General features: G+C 44.0%; 1 protein-coding gene across 1 annotated transcript; it reads left to right on the top strand.

The window, feature by feature from the left end:
* Positions 1-137: 137 nt before the first annotated feature.
* TRIM42 (tripartite motif containing 42) lies at positions 138-22,186 on the top strand. Its single transcript, XM_066351431.1, has 5 exons — positions 138-478; positions 4,353-5,050; positions 8,383-9,206; positions 12,854-13,078; positions 21,929-22,186. Exons 1-5 carry the CDS (start codon positions 138-140, stop codon positions 22,013-22,015), a joined length of 2,175 nt encoding a protein of 724 aa, XP_066207528.1. The 3' UTR covers positions 22,016-22,186.
* Positions 22,187-23,420: the final 1,234 nt, after the last annotated feature.

Raw genomic sequence — 23,420 nt, 5'->3', positions numbered from 1 at the left:
CCTAGTGGGGACATGGCCTATGAAGGCTTCATAACAGCCAACCTCTTGCAACCTCCCCGGGGGAGGAGGAACCCATCCCAGGAGAGCTGACAGCAAGATTCTGGTAGAGGAGGGCAGGCGACAGTAACTCAGGAGCCATGGAGACGGCTATGTGTGTTTGTTCTCCATGTTGCACATGGCAGAGATGTTGTCCTCGCTTATGCTCCTGTCTGTGCTGCAAGTTCCTCTTCACCTCCGAGCGGAACTGCACCTGCTTCCCTTGCCCTTACAAGGACGAGCGGGACTGCCAGTGCTGCCACTGTACCTGTGCTGAGAACCCCAACTGCCACTGGTGCTGCTGCTCCTGGGCCAATGACCCCAACTGTAAGTGCTGCTGCACAGCAAGCAGCAATATCACATGCCACTACTACGAGAGCCGCTGCTGCCGCAACGCCACCATCAGGTTCCGCAAGGGCCGCCTCAGGGCCATCCTCACCTCGTAAGTACCGGCCACCCCACATGGGCCACACTGGCTCAGGAATCTGGCAGCCCCCTGCTGACTGTGGAGTCCACAGGGTAGGCTGGTGTTCCTGCCCTGGGTCCATTTCTCTATCTAAATAAAGGAGGCAAAGAATTGTGTAGCAATTAAGTGTGTCCTAAACAACTCTTAATCACATATTAACCCGAGCTCCAAATGCATGCTCTCTCGCCGTGTGACTGAGCACTGTGCTCCGCTGAGCATTACCCTCTCACCTGTGCAAAATGGCACTAGCTGGTGCTCAATGCTGAAGCAGCTTTCCAGGCACTGCCTGAGTGACCCAGGGAACCCTCACCCCATGCCCACTCTACCAAGAGGAAAGTGAGCCTCTGAGAAGTTAAGTTGCCCAGGATCATACAGCCAGTCAGATGCAGTCAGGATTTGAACCCAAAGTCTGTGTTCTCAACTTTAAAATGCTCTACTGCAAAATGGACAGAAAATACCTGCCATGATTTAATAGGCATGAGGACTAATGCATGTGCTTCGTAATCTGTTATGTGACATAAAAATATAAATCACTCTTCCTCTTCCTCCTCTGAACTCCTGATATCTGCAACACTTACTAGAAAAGCAATCCCTTCCACAGGCCACTGTTGACCCCACATCCTATATGAGGGCACCAGGCAGCTCCTCTCTGTTCCTATCCAGAAGGCAAGGCTGCAGGGCGAGGTGATGGTTTTGGCATGAGACCACAGCCACTGAATTTCCAGGTCTAAACCTGAGGGTTTCAGAAGACAGTCAGAGATGTTATTTATTGCAGGTGTCCGGAGGTTGGCCCTGGGGGCACAGAGGTTAATCTTCCGTCTGGCCTCTCCTGGTTTCTGAGCCACAGCTTTCCCTGTTGCTTGCCACTACTTACTGCTCAGCACCTTGCTCATTCTGCCCACTCTGGTTCATTCATCCCTCTCTGCCTTCCTCATCTCTTTCTCTCACTTCCTTTTTCACCTTCACCTTGGCTCCTTGGACCATGAACACCTACCTACCTGTCTCTTAGCTCATCACTCTCTTTCTCTTCCCCCAACACCACCTTCCCTCCCTTTTTCTTTCTGATCTTTCATGCTGTCTCCCTTTATATTACTCCTGGTTTTCAGAGTTCCACCTTCCAGAACCAGAGAGGTCCATTGAGTGGTGAGACTCAGACAACTGGTTCTTTGCCCTAATGACTAATTTAAGTATAAAAAATATATACCAACAGGTAGTTTATTATTTAATGCATTTAATACTTAAATAAGAACAATAAAAGAGGTACTCAAAACTAGATTATGTTATAAGAAAGTTTTAAAATAATAATAAAAAATATTAAATAATACCTGAAAAAAATCAATAAAACTGTTATTTAAGGTATTTCCATATCACTTCTTGATTGGCATCCTCAACTTGCAGTATTTTTTCACCTATGGATGGAATGAACATTGCTACAAGTGCTTAGAATATGCGGCATTACAGATGAACATTAAAAAACACTAAGGAATGTAAATTGTGATTTCCTCATTGGGTGGCTGCCCAGGTGCCCACCTTAGAGAGAACCCTGATTACTAGTGCCATTTTAACAATTGGTTTGCTGAACTCAACCAAAAATTAGGTATCAATTCTGCCAAAGCAGTGTGAACTGGCTGAATCCCACCGCTGGGTCCATCCATCTAATGTGTACAATAGAAGTGTTCCTAGAGGTGACCCTTTCAGGACCCAGGCAGGAGGCTGGGAAAGCAGAGAGGGAACAGGGCTGAGATCATTGAGGCCAGCATCCCTGAAGCCCAGCATCCAAATCCTAAGGGATGAGCTTTCTAGGTGCCTGAGTCTCCACAAGGGGCAATCTCCATCACCATAGAGCCACTCGGTCCCATATATGTGAGTAACACCTTTGATTGTCTGGATTCTGAGACATAGGTCCCTGACCAAGGGAATGGGGAACGATACAGGAGCAGGTAGGGATGACACGAAGGCAAAAGCAGAAGATAACACAGCCACAATGTCAAGATCAACACCAAACATCATTCATGTGAACAGAAGAAAAGAAATTAATATAGTCACAAATTGTGTATCTGGTGACATCTCCATCCCACGGCTAATTTATTTATTTTTATAAACTGCTTTTGCCCCAATTAGCACTTGAATTTTACAAATATGCTTTTATTTTTGTCCATAATTCTTATAATACATAAAACTAGCTTCAGACATTAGACAAATAAAACACACACACACAATAGTACAAGCCCACACTTTTCATGGTCTTGACCAGGGGTCCCCAAACTACAGCCCGCAGGCAGCATGCGGCGCCCTGAGGCCATTTATCCGGCCCCCGCCACACTTCCAGAAGGCGCACCTCTTTCATTGGTGGTCAGTGAGAGGAGCACATTGACCATCTCATTAGTCAAAAGCAGGCCCATAGTTCCCATTGAAATACTGGTCAGTTTGCTGATTTAAATTTACTTGTTCTTTACTTTAAATATTGTATTTGTTCCCGTTTTGTTTTTTTACTTTAAAATAAGATATGTACAGTGTTCATAGGGATTTGTTCGTAGTTTTTTTTTTGTAGTCCAGCCCTCCAATGGTCCGAGGGACAGTGAACTGGCCCCTGTGTAAAATGTTTGGGGACCCCTAGTCTTGCCTATTGCTTTCCTCTGCTGTGGACATTGGCTGGCTAGTAGTAGAGGGTGGTAATTACAGTGGCCACATTTACGGGATGCCTACTAGATACCAACAGTTAAGCACTTTTCATGGATTATCTCTTGCAGACTTTATAAATTTCTCATGACAGAAGTAGTATTGTGAGCCTTGATTAACAGATGAGGAAACTGAGAATGAGAGAGATTAAGAAACCCATCTCAAAGGTTCAGCTCGACAGTGATACATCGCACCATGTGCAATCTGCCCAGACCCTTAACTCTTACTTGTCTAGGGGCCAGATACCTGGGTTTTAGGTTTGGCTCAGGGATGGACCTCCAGGTGGCGTGGAAAGGACACTTTACCCTCCTCTTCTGTGTTCCATCTTACACTAATAACGATGATGCCAATGCCCTCCAGGCAACACTCACCAGAACACACCTGTACTTGGATGAGATTGAATTTATTACCCCATTGCAGCAAGTGAGAACACACACAATGGTTAACTGTGAGGTGTTTCAGCAAGAAGGGATCAGTAAGCTATTACAGAATTTAGACTCACATTAGATGAGGATGTGGAGTAAATCTGCTATTGGATACCTTAATAAAGCTTGTCTAGAATGTGGGAAGGACAGAGGGAGCCTCAGGCTGCAATTGGTGGAAAAGCAGCAGTCACTCCCATTAACCAGGAGAGGAATGTTTGGCCATTTGTGTGGATTGGGCAATGTTCTTGCTCTTGTCCAAGTTTAAGATGAAGTGGCTTTGTTTCTGCTTTGCTTCACCAGAGTCCTAGGATGGCCTTGCCTGGTGTTAGAATTCTGGAATGTTGTTATGGCCAACTGAACAGCAAGGCGGGGCTGACAGTGCCAGGCCAGTGTTGGCTACTTTTCTCTTGCTAAAAATAATAAGCCCTTACAGAGTCCCAGGATTCTCCACGGCTTTGCTGTACTCGAGTCAGCTGTACTCCTCTCAAGGAAACCCATCATGTGGGTACTAATCTTATAATGAGTAAACAGGCAGAGAGAGGGGCTCATTAGCTTTTCTGACATCACCCAGTTTAAAGATAGTGAAGGCAAAATTAGAACCCAGACACCCTGGCGCCGAGCCCTTGCTCCTTGCGGTCACAGGGGTCTGCCTCTCGGTAGCCCCTTGCCGCTTTCGGCGGTGGAGAAATGGAGCGAGCCCGGAGCCTGCATCCTGAAGCCCTGCCTGTGTTTGCGTCTCCTTTCAGCTCCAAAACCGCCCTGCGCGTCGGGAGCAGCGATACCGAGGTCGGTGAACCGAGGAAGTTGCCTGGGAAAAGCCCCCTCGTTGACCATCTGGCGTGCCCCTCGTGCGGCCGGCTGCGCTTGCACTCGTTCATGCTGCCCTGCAACCACAGCCTGTGCGAGAAGTGCCTGCGGCAGCTGCAGAAGCAGGCGGAGGTAACGGAGAACTTCTTCATCCTCATCTGCCCGGTGTGCAGCCGTTCGCACTGCATGCCCTACAGCCACAAAATGCAGCTGCCCGAGAACTACCTGCGCGGGCGCCTCACCAAGCGCTACATGCAGCAGCACGGTTACCTCAAGTGGCGCTTCGATCGCTCCACCGGGCCCATCACATGCCAGGTCTGCCGCGGCCGGCACGTCGCCTACAAGCGCTGCATCACCTGCCGCCTCAACATGTGCAACGAGTGCCTCAAGATCTTCCACTCGGATGTGACCATGCAGGACCACGTCTTCGTGGACACCAGCACCGAGGACCAGGACGAGAAGATCTGCATCCACCACCCATCCAGCCGCATTATCGAGTACTGCCGCAATGACGACCAGCTGCTCTGCACCTTCTGCAAGACCTCGTTCCACAATGGCCACGACACAGTCAGCCTCGTCGATGCCTGCTCTGAGAGGGCCGCTGCACTCTTCAGCGTCATTGCCAAGTTCAAAGCAGGTTATGGTTCCATTCTCTCTCCTCCAGAATAGCACTAAGCTAGGCTGCACGTCATTGGCCTGGTGTCCACACCTGGCACTTAACCTCCCTGTGCCTTGGTTTTCTCATCTATCAAGTGGGGATAAATAGTAATGACTCCCTCGTTGTGTGGTTGTGAGGGTTTAATGAGTTATTCTACATGAAACACACAAAACAAAACTATCTGGCACACAAGTCCATAAAGATTCTATAATCCTAGTTCTAACCTTCACGACCTTGGGCCTTATTTTCCCCTCTGGAAAATAATTTGATTCCATAGTACCCTGAAATTCTGTGAGTCCTTCTAAGGTGTCTTGTCACTAGAGTTGGATTTCTGCAGTACATCCCAATTTTCAGGGGAAGAGAATTAAGTCAGTGCTGAGAATTACCTCAGTTTAAAAGTTTCCTTGATGATTTTCCCCAAAAGTTGCAAATAGCAAAGTAAAGGAACTAATAGTAAACACATAACAGGAAAATTCAGAAATAGACAAAAACATTCTGGTCAACAACTTGCTTGTTTTCTTCTGCATGCCTATTTATGTTTGCTTTATATTGGCTGCATATAATATAGTTTTAGTTTCTATAAGGAAAACTGACCCTAGTTTCCACGATGAAAGCCAGTACAACAATATTTATGGAGTTTGGCAAACAGCCCAGTAATTTCTGGGTGTGCATTCACCTGATGAGACATGAGGATCTCAGGAATTCTGGTAGGACTCTTTGCCATTGTCAGAGGCCTATGTTACCCAGCCCCTTTAGAAGAAGTATGTCTACTCTTCTCAATAATCCTATAATACAGGCATTAAAATTTCCTTCATGGATAAGACAGGTGTTCCAGGAAGTAACTGGCAAAGGTAGCTAGTGAACAGCAGACCCAATCTACCTGACCCCAACACCCATACTAATTTCACAATATTCGTTTGACAATTGATTATGCTAAACAGTGACCAGAATCTAATCATAAAGATATTGAGAAATGCCAGAACCTCAGGCCCTACCCCATCCCGACTGCATGGGAATCTGCATTTTTAACAGGAGATTCCCTGAATTAGCTCTAAACCTAGCTTCAAACTTCCTCTTCTGAATTTCTGAGCCCCAGCTCAGGCCAATTCAGAATCTCAGCAGATGCAGCCAAGAAAAGAATGTTTTCTTAAAGTCTCCCAGGTGATTCTGGTGCTCACAGAGGGCTAAGAACCACAGCTGAAGCAATTAAAAATATAGGTTTGGAGTTAGACAAAAATTAGGCCAGGCCCTGTTTTCTCCCATTCACTTGCTGTGTGACACCGGACAGTCACTCAACCTCTCTGAGCCTTAGTTTCCTCATCTCTAAATGAGAACAATATCTTCCTCAATAGAACAATACATGTAATATATCATAATATATGAAAATGATCCATAATATATGTATCTGATCCATATAAATGTTTAAGAAGTAATAGCTTTTAAGCATATTGCCTGAAAGAGATCTTGATTTGACTTTGCTCCAAGACCAGCTTTTGCAAAGCCATTATATTTGAAGGGGGAGGGGCACTTCTGGCCTCTTCTTCTTCTGGTGCTGCCTCTTTCCCCTCATCTAAGTAATTTGTATCCTGCCTTTCAGGACTGTGCTCTACTTCAGCTTAACTAATCTTTAATAAAGCAAGAAAAGTATCCAAGTATCTTTAACAGTGAGTCACTATTGAATAGTGAAAAAAATGAATACAGAAAGTAGAATTTCAGCTTCCATAAGTCACAGTGGGGCTTGCATTGGGGAGGCCAGGGGGCACTTCTCAGCCCCACTGCATCCACTCCTGATAGTGTCCTGTCCAGCCCCCATCTGCATCACCTGCTCATCCCTCTGGACCAGTGTGAGGGAGAAGGTGGGCAAAGCAAATGGGGACTTCGGAAAGTAAGCCAGAGAATGCCACTGCTGATATTCCCCCCAAAGACGATAGAAAATGGGATAGAATGACTTTCACTCAACAAGCATCTTTCAAGCACCTCTACACACCGTGGGCATAGTGATAACCATGACAGCTGAGGCCCTGTCTTTATGACTGAGAGAACTCTAGGATTTCTTTTACTCAAACCACCCACAAAAGTTCAACTTACCATGGACCCGAGACCATGTTAAGAACCAAGTGTAAAAGCCCTGGCCGGATAGCTCGCTTGGTTAGAGCAGCATCCCAAAGCACAGAGGTTGCCAGTTCAATTCTCAGTCAGGGTACATACAGCACAGATTGATGTTCCTGTCTCTCCCTTCTTCTCTCTACATCAATAAAATAAACATTGAAAAAAGAATAAGAGTCCAACATTAAACCAACAAGGAAAAAGAACCAAGTACCAAAAAGACTTGATCACTCTCAATCCTGAGTAAAATGTAGTGAGGATCGTAGCTCATCCATTCACTGTGGAATTGGACTTTCACGGAAGAATCTTACTTTGGAATAGGCCATATGTCTTCAAATTGGTACTTAATGCCTAAGTTCCTGTAAAGCCAACAAAGATGCCCAGTTCACAGATTGAGACATGCTGTGTGCCCCCCTAGGATAGTGTCCTCTGAGCTGTAGTATCATTAGATTTATGAGGTCCCTGCCCTCTCACATTCCTATCTGTGATCCTAGTGCCTAGAAAGGCATGTGCTGTGGAACAGTGTCCATTCAGTGCTTGCTGAATGACTGAGTAGACTTAAAATGCCACGTGAGAGGATGCAGGATGAATTAGATTCTCGCGGAAGTGTAACACAGACCCTTTATTGAAAAGAAGTGGGGGAAGGCAAGAGAGGCAGCCCCACTGACCCTGGGAGGGTAGAGTCCCCCAGCAGAGAACAGAAGGCCTGGGAAAGAGCAGCCCTGTTGTCTGGGACTGGGTTTCTGGTTAATAAAGCATGGCAAAGTTTAGAAGTTGTCATCACAAAGTTGGTTCTTTCTCCTACACCTTCAAAGACTTAGTTTTCACACAGGGAAAACCAGTCACTTTGTAACATTACATCTTCTCAAGTCCAGTTTGCTTACAAGTGAAATCTGGTGAAAATTAATATCAAGGGTGGCCTTGAACTTCCAACTTCAGACCCAAGGCCACAAGGATTACTGTTATATCTGAGGGACATGGGAGAAGAAGAGGAATAGACTGAGGAAGGTCAGATACGTTTCATAAATCACTTTAAATCACTTTATGAAATTCGTTCCAGCATGTTCTGGCCCAGTTACAAGGCCTTCCCTCCCTCGCCACCCACTGCCTTGGAGTCAAAAGTAATTTGCTCGAGTTTAGTACTGGCTTTCACGTCTGGGGAAATGACAACTTTAACTGAAATAACTAACTTGGTTGTTTTGCAGTGCGATATGAAATTGATAATGACCTCATGGAATTCAACATTTTAAAAAGCAGCTTTAAAGCCGACAAGGAGGCAAAGCGAAAAGAGATCAGAAATGGATTTCTCAAGCTGCGCAGCATTCTACAAGAAAAAGAGAAATTGATCATGGAGCAGGTAGAGAACCTAGAAGTGTCCAGGCAGCAGGAGATAGAAAAGTATGTGAACATCACCAGCCTGAAGGTGAACGAGATGGATGGCCTGATCGCCTACTCCAAGGAAGCCCTGAAGGAGACGGGCCAGGTGGCTTTCCTGCAGTCTGCCAAGATCCTGGTGGAGCAGATCGAGGACGGCATCCAGAGCACCTACAGGCCTGACCCGCAGCTGCGGCTCCACTCCATCAACTGCATGCCCTTGGACTTTGCTGAGCTCTCTACTGCCATCCATGAGCTTTTCCCCACGGGACCCAAGAAGGTATGCTCTTCCGGGGACTCCCTGCCCTCTTCCTACCCCACACACTCAGAAATGATGATTGCCAGGAAGGTCACTTTCAGCACCCATAGCTTCGGCAACCGGCAGATATACCAGCGAAGCGCCTCCTTATTGTCCTTCAACGCCAGCGGAGGAGAGAAGGCCAAGACGGGTCTAGAGGCCTGTGGACGAGCCCAGTCCGCCGCACCTGCCAAAACCACGGATGGTCTCTACACCTACTGGACTGCGGGGGCAGAAAACCAGTCTGTGCAGAACAGCAGCAGCTTCCACAACTGGTACTCATTCAATGAGTGCTCTCTGAAAACCCCAGGCCCTGTCGTCATCTACCAGACTCTGGTGTATCCAAGGGCTGCCAAGGTAAGAAAAAGGCTCCAGGCCCTGTGGGGAAAGTGAGAGGGTATGGCGTATATAATGGAGGCAGGCAGTCGGAAAGACTGCAATTACTGCTTTGACCTCCAGGGGGTGGTCACTCAAATTTGCTCCTCTGGATTCTTTGTGGTCAGCCCATTCAAAAGAGATACGTTCCTGAAATCGAAGGAGCTCAAGACTGGCTTAAAGCTAACAATGTATTTAACTCACAGCCAGAAATACACCTGAAAGCCCCAACCCCACTTGAAAGGCAGCTTCTCTATTGAAAGGGAACCCAATGTGAGAACCAACATAATCTGAGCAGACTGTGCGGAAAGTGTAATATTTATGATAGGAAGGTCTATAATAATAGAGGAAGCCAGGAATTGGAATTAGAAATGCAGGTTATGCATTTTATATCCATTACCAGCTCTTCAGGGGACTCCTTGAAGAAATGCAGGTTATATCCATTATCAGCTATGATTCCTCTATATTGCTACCATTCCTAAAGAAAATATCTAGATTCTTCATGATTTGGAAAAATTGGAAAGATAATCCTGAATGGCATTCCAATTCTTACCTCCTAAGAGTCACCTTTTTGGGGGAAATGGGGGATAGATCTTCCAGAGACCTCTACAACGGCCATCATTTGGCTCCAGGGTCATGACCTCTACTTGACACTCTTGTCTTAACAGAGCCAAATAGCTTTTTCTGCTGTTTGTAGAATATTCTATTAAAGTTCAGGGAAGAAAAAAGATTAAAATGTAACTGGAAATTCTTTTTGTTTTGTTTTGTTTATTGACTTTAGAGAGAGGAAGGAAGAGAACAAGAGAGAGACAGAAATATCTGTTTCTGTATGTGCCCTGACTGGGGATCGAACTAGCAACCTCTACACCTCAGGATGATGCACCAACCCACCAAGCTATCCAGCCAGGGTGCAGCTAGATATTCTATTAGAGCATATCCTATCTTGTGTTAGGGTTCCCTATAAGAACAGCTCCAAGGCCTGCTTTCCTGTGGCAGAGCCCATCTTTTGTCCCCATAATCTGAGAACACTCCCAAACACTTTTAGCATCTTCGAAGTCTAAACTAGGAGTGCACTTGGGGATCTCATTAAAATGCAAGTTTGGAGATCCTGGCCACTCAGCGGTAGAGCATCGGCCCAGCATGTGGAAGTTCCGGGTTCGATTCCTGGCCAGGCACACAAGAGAAGCACCCATCTGCTTCTCTACCCTTCCCCCTCTCCTTTCTTTCTATCTCTCATTTCTCCTCCCACAGCCAAGGCTCCATTGGAGCAAAATTGGCTGGGGTGCTGAGGATGGCTCCATGGCCTCTGCCTCACATGTTAGAATGACTGCAGCTGCAACAGAGCAACAGCTCAGGTGGGCAAAGCATCACCCCCTAGTGGGCATGCTGGGTGGATCCCGGTCAGGCGCATGCAGGAGTCTGTCTCTCTGCCTCCCTGCCTCTCACTTCAGAAAAATACAATAATAATTAAAAAAAAGCAAGTTCTGTTTTAGTGGGTCTCAGTGGGGTCTGAGATTCCACATTTTTAACAAACTTCCAAGTGTTGCCATTGCTGACGAGCTGCAGGCCACACTTTATGCCAATGGTCTTAAAACAAGAAAACGAAAGCCAGACACAAACTGAACTTTACTTTTCTATTGTCCTCAGACATTATAATCTACTTTTTGGAATTTATAATTGACACTAAGAATGATCTTATGTTGCAACATAGAACATACCCTCCAGGGCCCTATCAAAGAAAGCAAAGTATCTCTGCACTTCACATAAGAGACGCCTACAACTGAGCAGCCGAACCTACGTTTCTAAATGATACTGGATCAGCAAAGCCTGTAGTGTATGTGACATTAGCTCAGGGGTGACATTAGGTCTCATCTCCACGAAGCTCAGACCTCTTGGGAGGTTGGCAGGATCCTGCTCCAGAAGGGAAGGACTGGTGGTGTCTGCTTTCTACTTGGGCTTGGAGGACAGTCACCCCATGCTGCCTATTAGTGCTCCTTGGGTGAGCTCGAGAAAGGAGCCTGCACGGGAAACTTAGTCAAGTCAGGCTGTCGAGAAAACACGTCAACTTACTTGCAGACACTGGTATCTGATGTAAAAGTATCCTTGATTCCTACTTCAGGATCATGGAATGGAATTCACACAGAAGTCATGGTGCTCATAATGCAGAAGAAGAGATCTGTATTGACATCTCTCAAATAATGGCTGACTGATATACATAATTGCCTTTAGGCTTGTGGAGTAGAAAAGATTCTGAAAATTGGAGTTATAACTTGTCAATATGTATCTTTAAAATCCTAAAGAGTTTTTTATGAAAACTCAATTTTATTTCTAGAAATCCCTCGCAAGGAAATGATTAAAAACTCAGGCAAAGATTTGTGCCCAAAATTATTCATTGCACCATTATTTGTTAAAGGATAAAATTAAGAACAACCTGAATGTTCAACTGTAGAAGAATTAAATCACTTGTGGGGCAGTAATTAAAATGGTGCTTTACTGAATTTTTAATGTGTAGGGAAATATTAATATATAATAAATGATATAAAGCAGGAATATAAAGCAGGAATAAAGCAATATAATCCAAATTATATGTATTTCTGTGTTTGTATGTATTGCAAAATTGAAAAGTAATAATAATTAATTATTAATTGAATTGTTGGATTATAAGTGATATTTATTTTCTTTCCTTATATGTTTTCTCTATTTTCTAAGTATTTCACAGTGAGCATGTTTGTTTTAATAAGCAGAAAAAAATAACTTAATTTGTAAATGTGATATAAATTAATAAAATTTTTAAAAGCAAAATAATAACCTAAGGAACTCATTGACACAGACAACAGTATGATGATTACGAGGGACAGAGGGTGGGGAGGTAGAAGAAGGTACAGGCGATGAAAGGAGACTCGACTTTGGGTGGTTAACACGCAATACAATATATACATGATGTATTATAGATTTGTATACCTGAAACCTACATGATTTTATTAAACAATGCCATCCTAAGAGATTCAATGAAAATTAAAAAAAAAAAAGAGAGAGGCTCCAGAGAACTCTCTTGCCCCCTCTGCCATGCGAGGACATAGCAAGAGAAACAATGTCTGTGAATCTGGAAACGGGCCCTCACCGGACACTGAATCCATAGGTGCCTTGATCTCGTATTTCTAGCTCCAGAACTGTGAGAAATAAATGTCTGTGCTTTATTGTTTTAAAACATAATGATTATAAATTAATTTTATCAACATTATAACATTTACATTTATTTAAGTTTAAATAAAGCATGTAATAATATTTATTTAAACTATAATTATTATCGAATATTTATATGCCAGGTACAATCTGCTAATTGATACTTGTTAATATATCTCTTCTCAAGGGTTGATATTTTATGCTTTCAGTATAAACATATATTCTCCATTACTTTAATATTCAGTTCACCTCTCTGGGACTCTATTTTCTTGTATATAAAATAGAGGGTTGGAATATATATATATATATATACTTTTCATCTTCTAGGATTTTGTGGTTCCATTGTAATATGCTAAAACTTACCTAGTCAATGTCACAAACCTTGATGGGAAAGAAAGCTGAGAAGTGTAGACTAGAACTATACCCACATGTTCATTTCTTCATAGATCTACTGGACATGCCCAAGAGAAGATGTGGACTCTTTTGAGATGGAATTCTATGAACTCATTACTTCTCCTCCCAACAATGTGCGGACAGAACTCTGCGGACAGATTCGGGACATAACGCAGCAGAGCCTGGAGCTGCACAACCTGACCCCCAACACTGAGTATCTGTTCAAAGTGAGAGCCACCAACGACAACGGGCCTGGGCAGTGGAGTGACGTCTGCAAGGTACTGTGTACTTCAATCCAGACAGATATCCTTTGTCTGGATGCAGGTCTGTTAGGATTTTCATGAGACCACAGAATCCACCGTGTAGGTGACGGCCCCTGTCTAATCCCGGGAAATTTAACTCAAAGAGAGGGCTGCTGTCCTCAACCAACTTTGCAAATGAGGCCTAAGAATTATTAGCTCAGTTTGATTCAAAAACATTTGTGCTCGGCATTGTGTTAGAATGTAGAGGTTCAGAGGAAAATAAGACATAATACTTACCTTCAGGGAGCTCAGGGTCCCTAAAGTGAACAAATAATTGTGGGGCAAAAACGACAAAAAAAGTTACATGTTAGACCTGGTGATGACTCAAAGCAAAGATTGCATGCCAGAGTTAACAAATACAAATACAGGATGCCCAATTCAATTTGCAACTCAGGCAAACAACAGATATTTTTATAGTATAACTATGTCCCATGCAATATTTGGGATATAGTTATGCTAAAACAATGCACTTGTTGTTTATCTGAAAGTCAAAGAAAAGCCATTGAGGAGGTTAGGATGGACTCTAAAAAAAAGATACAAGATTATATTCCTCTCCTCTTTGTGATTCAAGGCTGATTCTTCTACATATCCCCAGGGAACATACTTTCATGGGTATAATGTTATTGATATTCAAAGGAGAAAGGGAAGAAAAATACCAAGACTGTGCAGAGCTATCTTACTATACAACAATGATGGCATTCTTTGGAGTCAGAGTAGATTATGTTTTAATCGGAATTCTTTAGGGAAAAAAAAGAGAGAATTAAGTCCCTCCATTTCAGCTTTGGAAAAGGGAAATTTACATAGATGCAGACAACAGACTGAGAGCTGCTGGAGGAGAGGGGGACTGGGGGCCTGGGTGGAAAGGGGGAAGGGATTGAGAAGTACAGGTAGGTACAGTACTTACAAAATAATCATGGGGATGGGAAAGTACAGCGTAGAGCATGTAGTAAATAATATTGTTATATTTATGTATAGTGCCAGGTGGGTACTTGAATTATCAGGGGAAATCACTTTGTAAATTATATGATCATTTAATCACTATACCATACACATGAAACTAATGTAATACTGAATGTCAACTGTAATTGAAAAATAAAATATTTTAAAAAGGGAAATTTACAGTACAGAGAGAAGGGAGTCTCATGGGACCACTTCTAGCCAGGACATGCATCTGATGCCCAAGGCAACAGGAAAGTTATTATTTCTCTCTCAGTCTCAATGCCTCTCTCTCTTTCTCTCTCTCTCTCTTTCTCTCTCTCTCTCTGACTAGTGACAACTTTGTCTCTCTCTCTCTCTTTCTCTCTTTCTCTCTGACTAGTGACAACTTTGTCTCTGGTCAGATGCTTGCAGAGAATTTGAATGGCTCTAGTGATGAAGGGAAGTAGGAAGTAGAGTGGCGTCAGGATTACGCTGCTGCTCAGTCTATCCAGAGCAAGCCTCCTGGGATCAGGGCTCTCAATTCCATCCTCCCCTCCAGTTCCTGGGCTAGACCCATGTGCACTGCCTCCTTCAGCCCCAGAAGTCAGACACTCACACCACACGGGAAGGAAGTGGGATGATGTAAAGCTAGTAGCCATGGCCACCATCACAGCCGCCTTTGATTCGGACAGACGGTAATGAAACAACGAAGCCAAGAACTGGTGGGCCATTAGCTTTAATCCTAGCTTGCACCCAGGGGGCAAGAAATACACACAATGAAAAAACACTTCCCTTTCCATTCAGGGCTCCCAAAGCCACTGACTCATCCGAGTTTCCTAGAATCAAAGGTTTGTACCTCACCAGCCTTATTCACCTCTGTTCCCCATCTCTTTCTCTCTGCACAAACTGGCTTCTCCTTCAGCACTCTGCCATCTTGGCTGCTTCTCCTCCCCTCCATGTGGCCTTTCTCTGCTCTCCTCCAGCATGGGCTCCTCTGCCCCATTTTATAGTGTAGAAATCAAAACCTTTAATCCAATATACAAACAAGGAAGTCTCTGATACAAAGTCACTTATCTGAGGCATAATGGGACTCCTCATAATAGTGCACCACCCCCTATCATGCAACAGTCAAGGGTGTGGGGAAAAGCTTAGTGATAAAACTAAGCCTTAGACTATAACGACCCTGCCTGTCTACAGCCTGTCCCCCACACTCAATGCAAACTATAAGCGAGCAAATATATTCATCATATTTACAAACTTATTTGACCAACAGATGAGAAAGTCAGCCTGTCTGCTCTTCTGCTCTGACCAGCCAGTGGCCTTGCCAGTCAGGTGCCTAGAGCCCTTCTTCTCGCTACTCTTCTCTTCAAAGCCTGGAGCATTAGTAGCTGCTACCACCCTTTGCAGCATGTCCTTCTGACCATGGATTTTTCCTTCAATCTAATGCCATCTGCCTTCCTATTGAAAAAACAAATGCCTGGCCCATGAAGAGCACTCAGTGCTGTTGCTAATTTTTTTTTCAATGTTATCTTCTGTCATTTTTAGATGCTAGAACCAGGGCTGTGGCTGGAAGGCTGATGTATACTGGCTTTAAGTAGGTGTTTTGTCATCCCTCTTAAACTCGAACTCCTTGAGAACAAAAGTCACGTCTAATCCGTCTTTCTTTCTCCCACAATGCTTACCACAGCACTGCACACAAAGCGGGTTCTTAATGGATATGGAGTGACTACAAGAGTGAAAATGTGACCACACAAATGAGCAAGGGAATAGATGTCCAAATTAAAGACTGAATAAATAAATTGATAGACAAAATTAATAATTACAAAGTAGCAAAAGCTGCCTGAAAGCTCTTAGCGTCTTACACCATCAGTCAAGAATAACATTCCCTCTGAAGTGGTGTTTGTGCGATTAAGCTGCACTCCCTGTCTGGGAACGAAACTTATTGCAGACCCTTTACTTCTCAACACAATTTCTAACTGAGCAGAGCACTAATTAATGAGGTTTTCTGGAAGCTTCATTTTTATCAGAGTCACAGAGCCGCAATATAGATTTTTTTTCTTCAGAAGTAATTCTTCCTCCCTCCCTGTGATTATATTAGCATTCTGGGGGAAACACTGGTTTCCTTAACATCTGTCATGATTTGCATAAGTAAAGGCTTCAATAGCAAATGAAAATAAGATGGTGTGTTTGAGTGACATTTATAAAGTTTCATAAAAGTAATGACTTTGGTTCTTTCCCATAAAATCGAAATATTTTTTCCTTTGGCATCAGTTCTGTGCAGGTATCCCTGAAAGCTTTCATTTAAAATTATGTTAGGAGGCAGCAGAATAATTTCTTCTCCAAAATGCAATATTTCTCTCATATATACTTTTGTAAAGGAAGTGAAATAGCACCTTTTGTACTTGGTTTTCATAGTCTGGGGCGTGTTGATTTTTTTTTAAGGGATTTTATTTGAAGTATAGCGCCTGAAGCATGAAAATTAACTTCAACACTTTTTAGAGGTCCTATTTATTGAAGGCCAACTCTGTCAGACACTGTGTATTCATTATCACTGAGCCTCTCAACTACTCGGCAGGTGGTACAATCTCCATTTTACTGATGAAGAAACTGAGGCTATAAAGACAGAGTGTCTGGCTTCATGTAACTCAAAGGAGTCGAGCAGGAAGCTAGGTCTCATCTAAGGTGGGAGCTCTTTGTCTTCCTACACCATAATCAGATGCAGGGCATGCTCAGTCCTGGGGATCTGGCCCCTCACTTGGAAGAATGTCATGGAAGGCAACAGCTGTGAGAGCCAACTTTTGCTTTCTTTGAAAGGCTAGCTCATGCATTGGGAAGAACATTAGACTTGGGCTAGTGTTCCTGGGTCTAAGCCCCAAAGCCACCAAGCTACAAGTTTTGTGATTGGCCTTACTCACCCTTCTTGGCCCACAGTTCCCAGCTAAGAGCTTCTAACAGCCAAGACCCTAACTGGTATCTTTGAAGGAAAGGAGAAAGTTGTTGCAAGCAAGTCCTGTACTCTTTGGCCTCAGTTTCTCCTCCTGTTCTTCCACTCATATTCAATATCCCTGCTGACAACCATCCCCATTTCTGAAAATAGTCTCCTTACTTTGATTGTCTTTCTCTGACTTCAAATCTCCGCTAACTTCCAAGAAGTCTTCCCATGACAAGATAACTTTCTCTCTGTATACTGGTTTCCTATTGCTTCTGTAACAAATTAGTGGTTTAAACAACATAAATGCATTTATCATCTGACAATTCTGGAGATCAGAAATCCAAAATGGGTCTTATCAAGGTGTTAGGATGGCTGTGTTCCCTCTGGAGGCTCTAAGAGAAAATTCATTTCCTCACCCTTTTCAGCTTCTAGCAACCTCCCCACACTCCTTGGTTCATGGCCCCTTCCTCCATTTTCAAAGCTGGCACCAGAAGGCTGAACCCTTCTCACACTGCCATCTCTCTCATTCTCTTCTGCCTCTATCTTCCATCTTGAAAGACTCTTGTGCTTACACTGGACCCACCTGATGATTCAGGATAATTTCCCTGTCTTAAGGCCAGCTGACTAACAACCCAATTCCCCTTTGTCATGTAACACAACATACCCACCTGTTCCTGGGATTTGGACATGGATATTTTTAGGGGACATTATTCTGCCTACCACACTCTGTAAATTGGATGACCCAGGTTCCTTCAGATTTGGAGGTAAAATTTCAGGCCCAACAATAGTCACAAACTGGTACTGTTCTTCTGGGTCTCTCCCTGTAGCTCTTCAGGAAATCTGGCACCTCTGCCCCCAACCATTCCCTCAAATTTCTTCCCCATCTGTACTGGGGCCCCTCCCACCCACCCCGTGTCTGACGTGCTCAGGAAGTCGTCTTGCCAGCAACCCTGAGTATCTTCGTTGCCACTCCCTTCCTGCTCACATTGTGTTCAGGATGGAACTCCAGCCGTAGATCGGGGTTACCTGGCCTTCCCGGGCATCCTGCCTTGGCATCTTACCTTGGTTTCATAGCATCCCCCAACCTGGTTTATCCTCCATCCCTACTGCAGACCCTGTGCTAGGCTGAGACATGCATTTTAGGGATTGGGATTGGAAGACAATCTGAGTGACCAACACTGTTTCACACTCAGAGTAACTACCCCAAACCTACTCCACACCAAAGAGTCCTTGATCCTTCATGTAAATAGAACCCTATTGGAATTGCCCTGAAGATGGGCTGGAACCTGGAGTGATAGAATTTAGGCTAAAGATAGACCTATTATTTTTAACCTAATATACAGAAGGTTGAATTAATCACATACCTCAATTCATGGTCCATTATCAACACTGGCCTATGCGAGACCCTTTTCTTGTTTACACAGTTTATTCTTTTGTGAACATTCCTCTCTCGACATCCATTCTAATATGTTTTATGTGTATCTTATTGCTTTTATGTGCTCTTACATGATGTGTGATAAGTGTGTTATTAACTTACACAAATAGTGTTGTGTTACATATCTGACTTTGTTTACCCCCCACCCTAACTCTGTGTTTTTATGACCCATCCATGTTCTATGCACATTTAGTCCCTTACTCCAGCAATTTTCAACAGGTAGGCCACAGAATTTTAAAAACATGCAATACCTGACTATTTATTCAGAGGCACTGACCTCTTTTCCCTTAGAATGTCAAGTAAAAAAATGGCAAAAGCCAATACAATAGCCATCCAGTGTGAATGAATCAAAACTATACCTATTTTTTTCCTCAGATTGACAAAAAAATATATATTGTTGCCTGACCAGGTGGTGGCGCAGTGAATAGAGTGTCGGACTGGGATGCGGAAGGACCCAGGTTCGAGACCCCGAGGTTGCCAGCTTGAGCGCGGGCTCATCTGGCTTGAGCCAAAAAAAGCTCACCAGCTTGGACCCAAGGTCGCTGGCTCGAGCAAGGGGTTACTCAGTCTGCTGAAGGCCCGTGGTCAAGGCACATATGAGAAAGCAATCAATGAACAACTAAGGAGTCCCAACAGAAAACTAATGATTGATGCTTCTCATCTCTCTCCGTTCCTGTCTGTCTGTCCTTATCTATCCCTCTCTCTGACTCTCTCTCTGTCCCTGTAAAAAAAATAATAAATAAAAATTAAAAAAAAATTGTTTGGGCATGCCACAGAATTCCAATAATTAGTTTATGTGTGCCGTGAGATGAAAGGGGTTAAAATCACTGCCTTACTCTTATTGCTGCCTCATCTTCACCACATCTTACCTGTCTAGTCAGTCAGGATGGATACCCAGGTGACTCCCAGTAATGCTGTACTGAACAGCCTCTTTCATGACACCTTGTGGGTGAGATGGGGGTATGAGTTTGCTAGCTGCCATATCAAAATGCTACAGACTTGGTGGCTTAAACAGCAGAAATTTATTTTCTTCCAGTTCTGGACACTAGAAATCCAAGATCAAGGTGTTGGCAGGTCTGCTTTCTTCTGACCTCTCTCCTTGGCTTGCAGATATTGGCCTTCTCCTCACAGCCTTTTCTCTATTCACATGCCCCTGTGATGTGTCTCTGTGTATCCAAACTTTCTCTTATGAGGATACCAGTCAGAGTAGATTAGAGCCTATAATAGTAAACTCATTTTAATTTTATCACCCCTTTAAATGCCCTATCTCCAAATACAATCACATTCTGGGGGTACTGGGGTTAGGACTACAACATTTGAATTTGGGGAGAACATAGTCTTTACCAGATATATACCACTAGTGAAATTGCTGGATCTTAAAGTATGTGCTTATTTGACTTGACTATATGCATGCATACTTTCATAAAGAATGAATGAGGGCTTCTATATTCTAAATCCAACCTACATTTGGCACACTCCAACTTTCTACTATTTTTCTAGCCCAATAGGTATAAATTGTTATCTCCTAGTGCTTTATTTTATATGCTTGTTGGTTTTTAGAATTTCCATTTTTTTAATTGCATTTTTTTCTTTTTCTTGGTGGTTTGCAGGATATCTTTATATAGTCTAGATAGTGCTATAACTAATGTTTCAGACATTGCTAATAACTTCTCCATTCTGACATTTGTCTGTTAACTTTGTTCATAGTGTACTTTATGAAATAGCAGAAATCTTTAATCTTGATGTTATAGAAGTCATGAATTATTTTTTCCTTATGCTTTGACCTTTTAAAGTTTTTTTTTAAACAGTCCTTCCTTAGGCTTAGATCACAAAGATAATCTTCTATATATTTTTAAATTAACTTTACAGTTTCACCTTTCAAACTTAGGACTTTAATCCATTCATAGCCTTCCTTTGTAAGTAGTTCTAGACAGGAATATACTCTTTGGGCCAGCTAGTAAGCCAGTTTTTCCAAGATCATCTACCAATCAACATCTTTTTGTTAGTGTACAATAAAGGTCCACTTTGATCTTATATTAAATAGCCGTATATTTAGGGGTATGTCTCCGAGTTCTCTGTCGTATCCAGTTGGTCTGTTTGTCTGTTCTTATGTAAATACCACACTAGTTTTATTGTTCTTCAACCTCAGCTGTGTGCTGTCTTGATGATCTACTAAGGTAAGTCTGTCCATTCTCCTTCTTTTTTTCCCTTAAAGTATATTTTATTTTATTTTATTTTATTTTATTTTATTTTATTTTATTTTTCTGAAGTGAGAAGCAGGGAGGCAGAGAGACAGACTCCCTTCTTTTTATGAGCCAGTTCCTAGCCGCTCACACACAGGTATCGCTTCCTCGTTGTCCTCTGATAGCTTTGTGTGTTCATCATACATTATTTATGTCACCTTTATCAGGGTTATCTCTGGGTGTCATCTCCCATTTTTACCTGGCAAAGGGTAATCCAATGTCATGTATGTGATATTACCTTGCATGAAGCCCTGTTTTCTCTAAAACCGAAAATAAATTGTGTAAAACCAGAGAGCATAATGGTAATAAGCTTCTTTTTATTTTCCCTTTCCCTTTGAACACAAACAAAAAGCGAGAAGCTTTGTATATAGAGACAATGTACTTGGTACAACCATTGCTCTTCGCCATCTAAACCACACCCCCACCCCAGCTGTCCCACAAGTCCTGAGTTATCTAGGCTCTCCCATCGATCCAGGGGGCTACCTCTCATCCTGGGATCTCAACCTCACCCCATAAATAAATGCCTCTTCAGTAAATGTGTATTGGGGAGAAAGGGGAATGTTGTCGGACCAGAGATATGAAGAAACCCACCACTCTTAAGGTAGGGCATAGGGATGCATATCTAAGCTGTGCTGGTGAGACTTCTAGGAGGGACCTGATGCCCAGTGCAGTCTGCCTTTTCTCAGTAACATGATCATTCACTGTGATCAAAGATAATATGAAACATCAAAGAGAAACAATTGGCAGATTTACAAATTATGGTTCTATTCACCTTTTATCTACTTTTCTAAGAAACTTCCCTTTACCATAATCAATGTTGGGATTAGAGAGATGGGGGCTGTCAGCCCCTCCCCCCCCACTCCAATCAAGGTGCTCTCAGTCTGGTAAGAAAGTCAAACATATTTGCTGAAATTTACAAATGATGAGAGTTGTGACAGAAGCAATTTCTAGAGGCCAGGGAGGACCCAGAGGGCTGCTCTATGTTGAAGCCCATCTGGGGTCACACTCCAACACTATCATCAGCTCTCAGTCACATGAGTGCCTTTAAGAAAGTGTAACCTGGTCTGGGAAATCCCAATCCCACCACATATTAGCTGTGGGACTTTAGAAAAGCTACCCAATCCTTCTGAGCCTCAGTTTCTTTATCTATAAAATGGGGTCGGTGGCACCTGCCTCGTGGTTGGTGTGAGTTGTTGATGAGATGAGAGGTGTGTTATACCAGGCACCCGGCAGGGCCCAGTCCTGGGAGCTGCTGTTTCCCCGTGGAAGGCACCACGGCTCTCTGCTTCTGATTGCAGGTGGTAACGCCAGACGGGCACGGGAAGAATCGAGCCAAGTGGGGCCTGCTGAAGAATATCCAGTCTGCCCTCCAGAAGCACTTCTGAGCTCCCACAGAGCAGCTGGCAGCCTCGAAGACTCTCCACAAAATAGACCCAGACACACACACATATGTAGATGTATTTTTCTCACCACATTCTTTAGTGAGGCTGCAGATGATGTTCCTAGGACCTCGGAGCCGTTTCAGCAGGAGTCTTCTAAGAGCTAATAATAGGAAATGCCTGATGTCGTGGCTTGCTGTTTGCTCATTATTATGAAACTAAGACACAAAATAGCCAGCGAGTCTCTATGTCTCCATTAGCTCAGGTCTGGCCACAGGCTCAGAGTTCTGTGGTGTTTTGTACATGGCACCACCAGGCTGCTGGGCGGGAAAAGGGCTGTCTTTGCAGGCAAGGCCCTGACTGTGCAACTAACCCTAGTGTGACCAGCTTTTGGTGTTAGGACAAGTCACTGATTGACAGGGAGCTCGTTGCCTCACCATACAGGCTATTTAAATACTAAGCAGCCCATATTGTTAGAACATTTTTTCTAATTATTGGGTCTGAATGTGTCTTCCCATAACATTAACCCCTTGGTCTCCAGGCTGCCTCTCATTCTTAAAGACTGAGAGAACTCCCTCTTCTCCCCCTCTGCCCCTTCTGGTCCCCAGGGCAAAGGAGGGGCAGCAGAACGCCTGGTCCTAGTCCGAGGTTCCGGTGGAGTTTGAAACAAGGCATTGACAGATGGCGGAGTCACTGGCAGCTACTATCTCCCTGAGCTTGCCTAGCCCTCAGACAGTAGGGAGCCTCCAGCGTTTCTTGCCTGACAGGCCCATCTGCCTGGAATGACCCTCTCCTAAACTCCACCCCACTTCTGACCCAGCTCAACCACTTCTTCCAGGAAGCCTTTGCTGATTCTCTAGGTGGGGGTGACACATCCCTCCTCCCCTGGGTTCTCACGAACCACAGACCCCTCCCCCCCCATTCCCTCCCCCATAGAGACATCTAATTCCATCCCATAATTCTCAGGAGCTCTCTTTGTCCCCAGTCTCTAGGGCAAAGTTGGTATCATTTATTCTGTCCCAGTGCCTGGCTCAGTAAGCCTCACATTGCATGTTAGTACCAAGGAGAAAGGCTCTAGTGCCGGAAGGCAGCACACACAGTGACCCTCCTCGGCACACCCCCAGCCCTGCCACGTGTCAGTCTGCACAGACGTGGGAGGGAATGTGGAAAAGCACGAGCAATCGCTGGTCTACCCCCTCCTCTAGTAACATCCTGTTCATGAGAGGTCGCACTGACGGGGATGGCCGGCCTATCTACCTTCACCCACAGGACCACTACTTTGAGATCCTTTATTTCGCCCAGAGGCTCAGTGTCAGAGCCAGAAAATGCCTTTTCCTTGAGGGAGGTTCCTAGTGCGGGATCTTCTAATAATATGGGATGAAGCCAAGCAGGTTCCAGCCCTGCCCCCACA

This window comes from Saccopteryx leptura, chromosome 10 (assembly GCF_036850995.1).
Source record: "Saccopteryx leptura isolate mSacLep1 chromosome 10, mSacLep1_pri_phased_curated, whole genome shotgun sequence".
In the NCBI taxonomy this organism is placed as follows: Eukaryota; Metazoa; Chordata; class Mammalia; order Chiroptera; family Emballonuridae; genus Saccopteryx; species Saccopteryx leptura.
This window is presented reverse-complemented; position numbering and strand designations above follow the sequence as displayed.

Coding starts and splice junctions, on each gene's coding strand:
- TRIM42 (XM_066351431.1), top strand. CDS start 138: ATGGAGACGGCTATGTGTGTTTGTTCTCCATGTTGCACATGGCAGAGA. Junction 479..4,352: donor CTCAGGGCCATCCTCACCTC/GTAAGTACCGGC, acceptor GTCTCCTTTCAG/CTCCAAAACCGCCCTGCGCG. Junction 9,207..12,853: donor TGTATCCAAGGGCTGCCAAG/GTAAGAAAAAGG, acceptor ATTTCTTCATAG/ATCTACTGGACATGCCCAAG.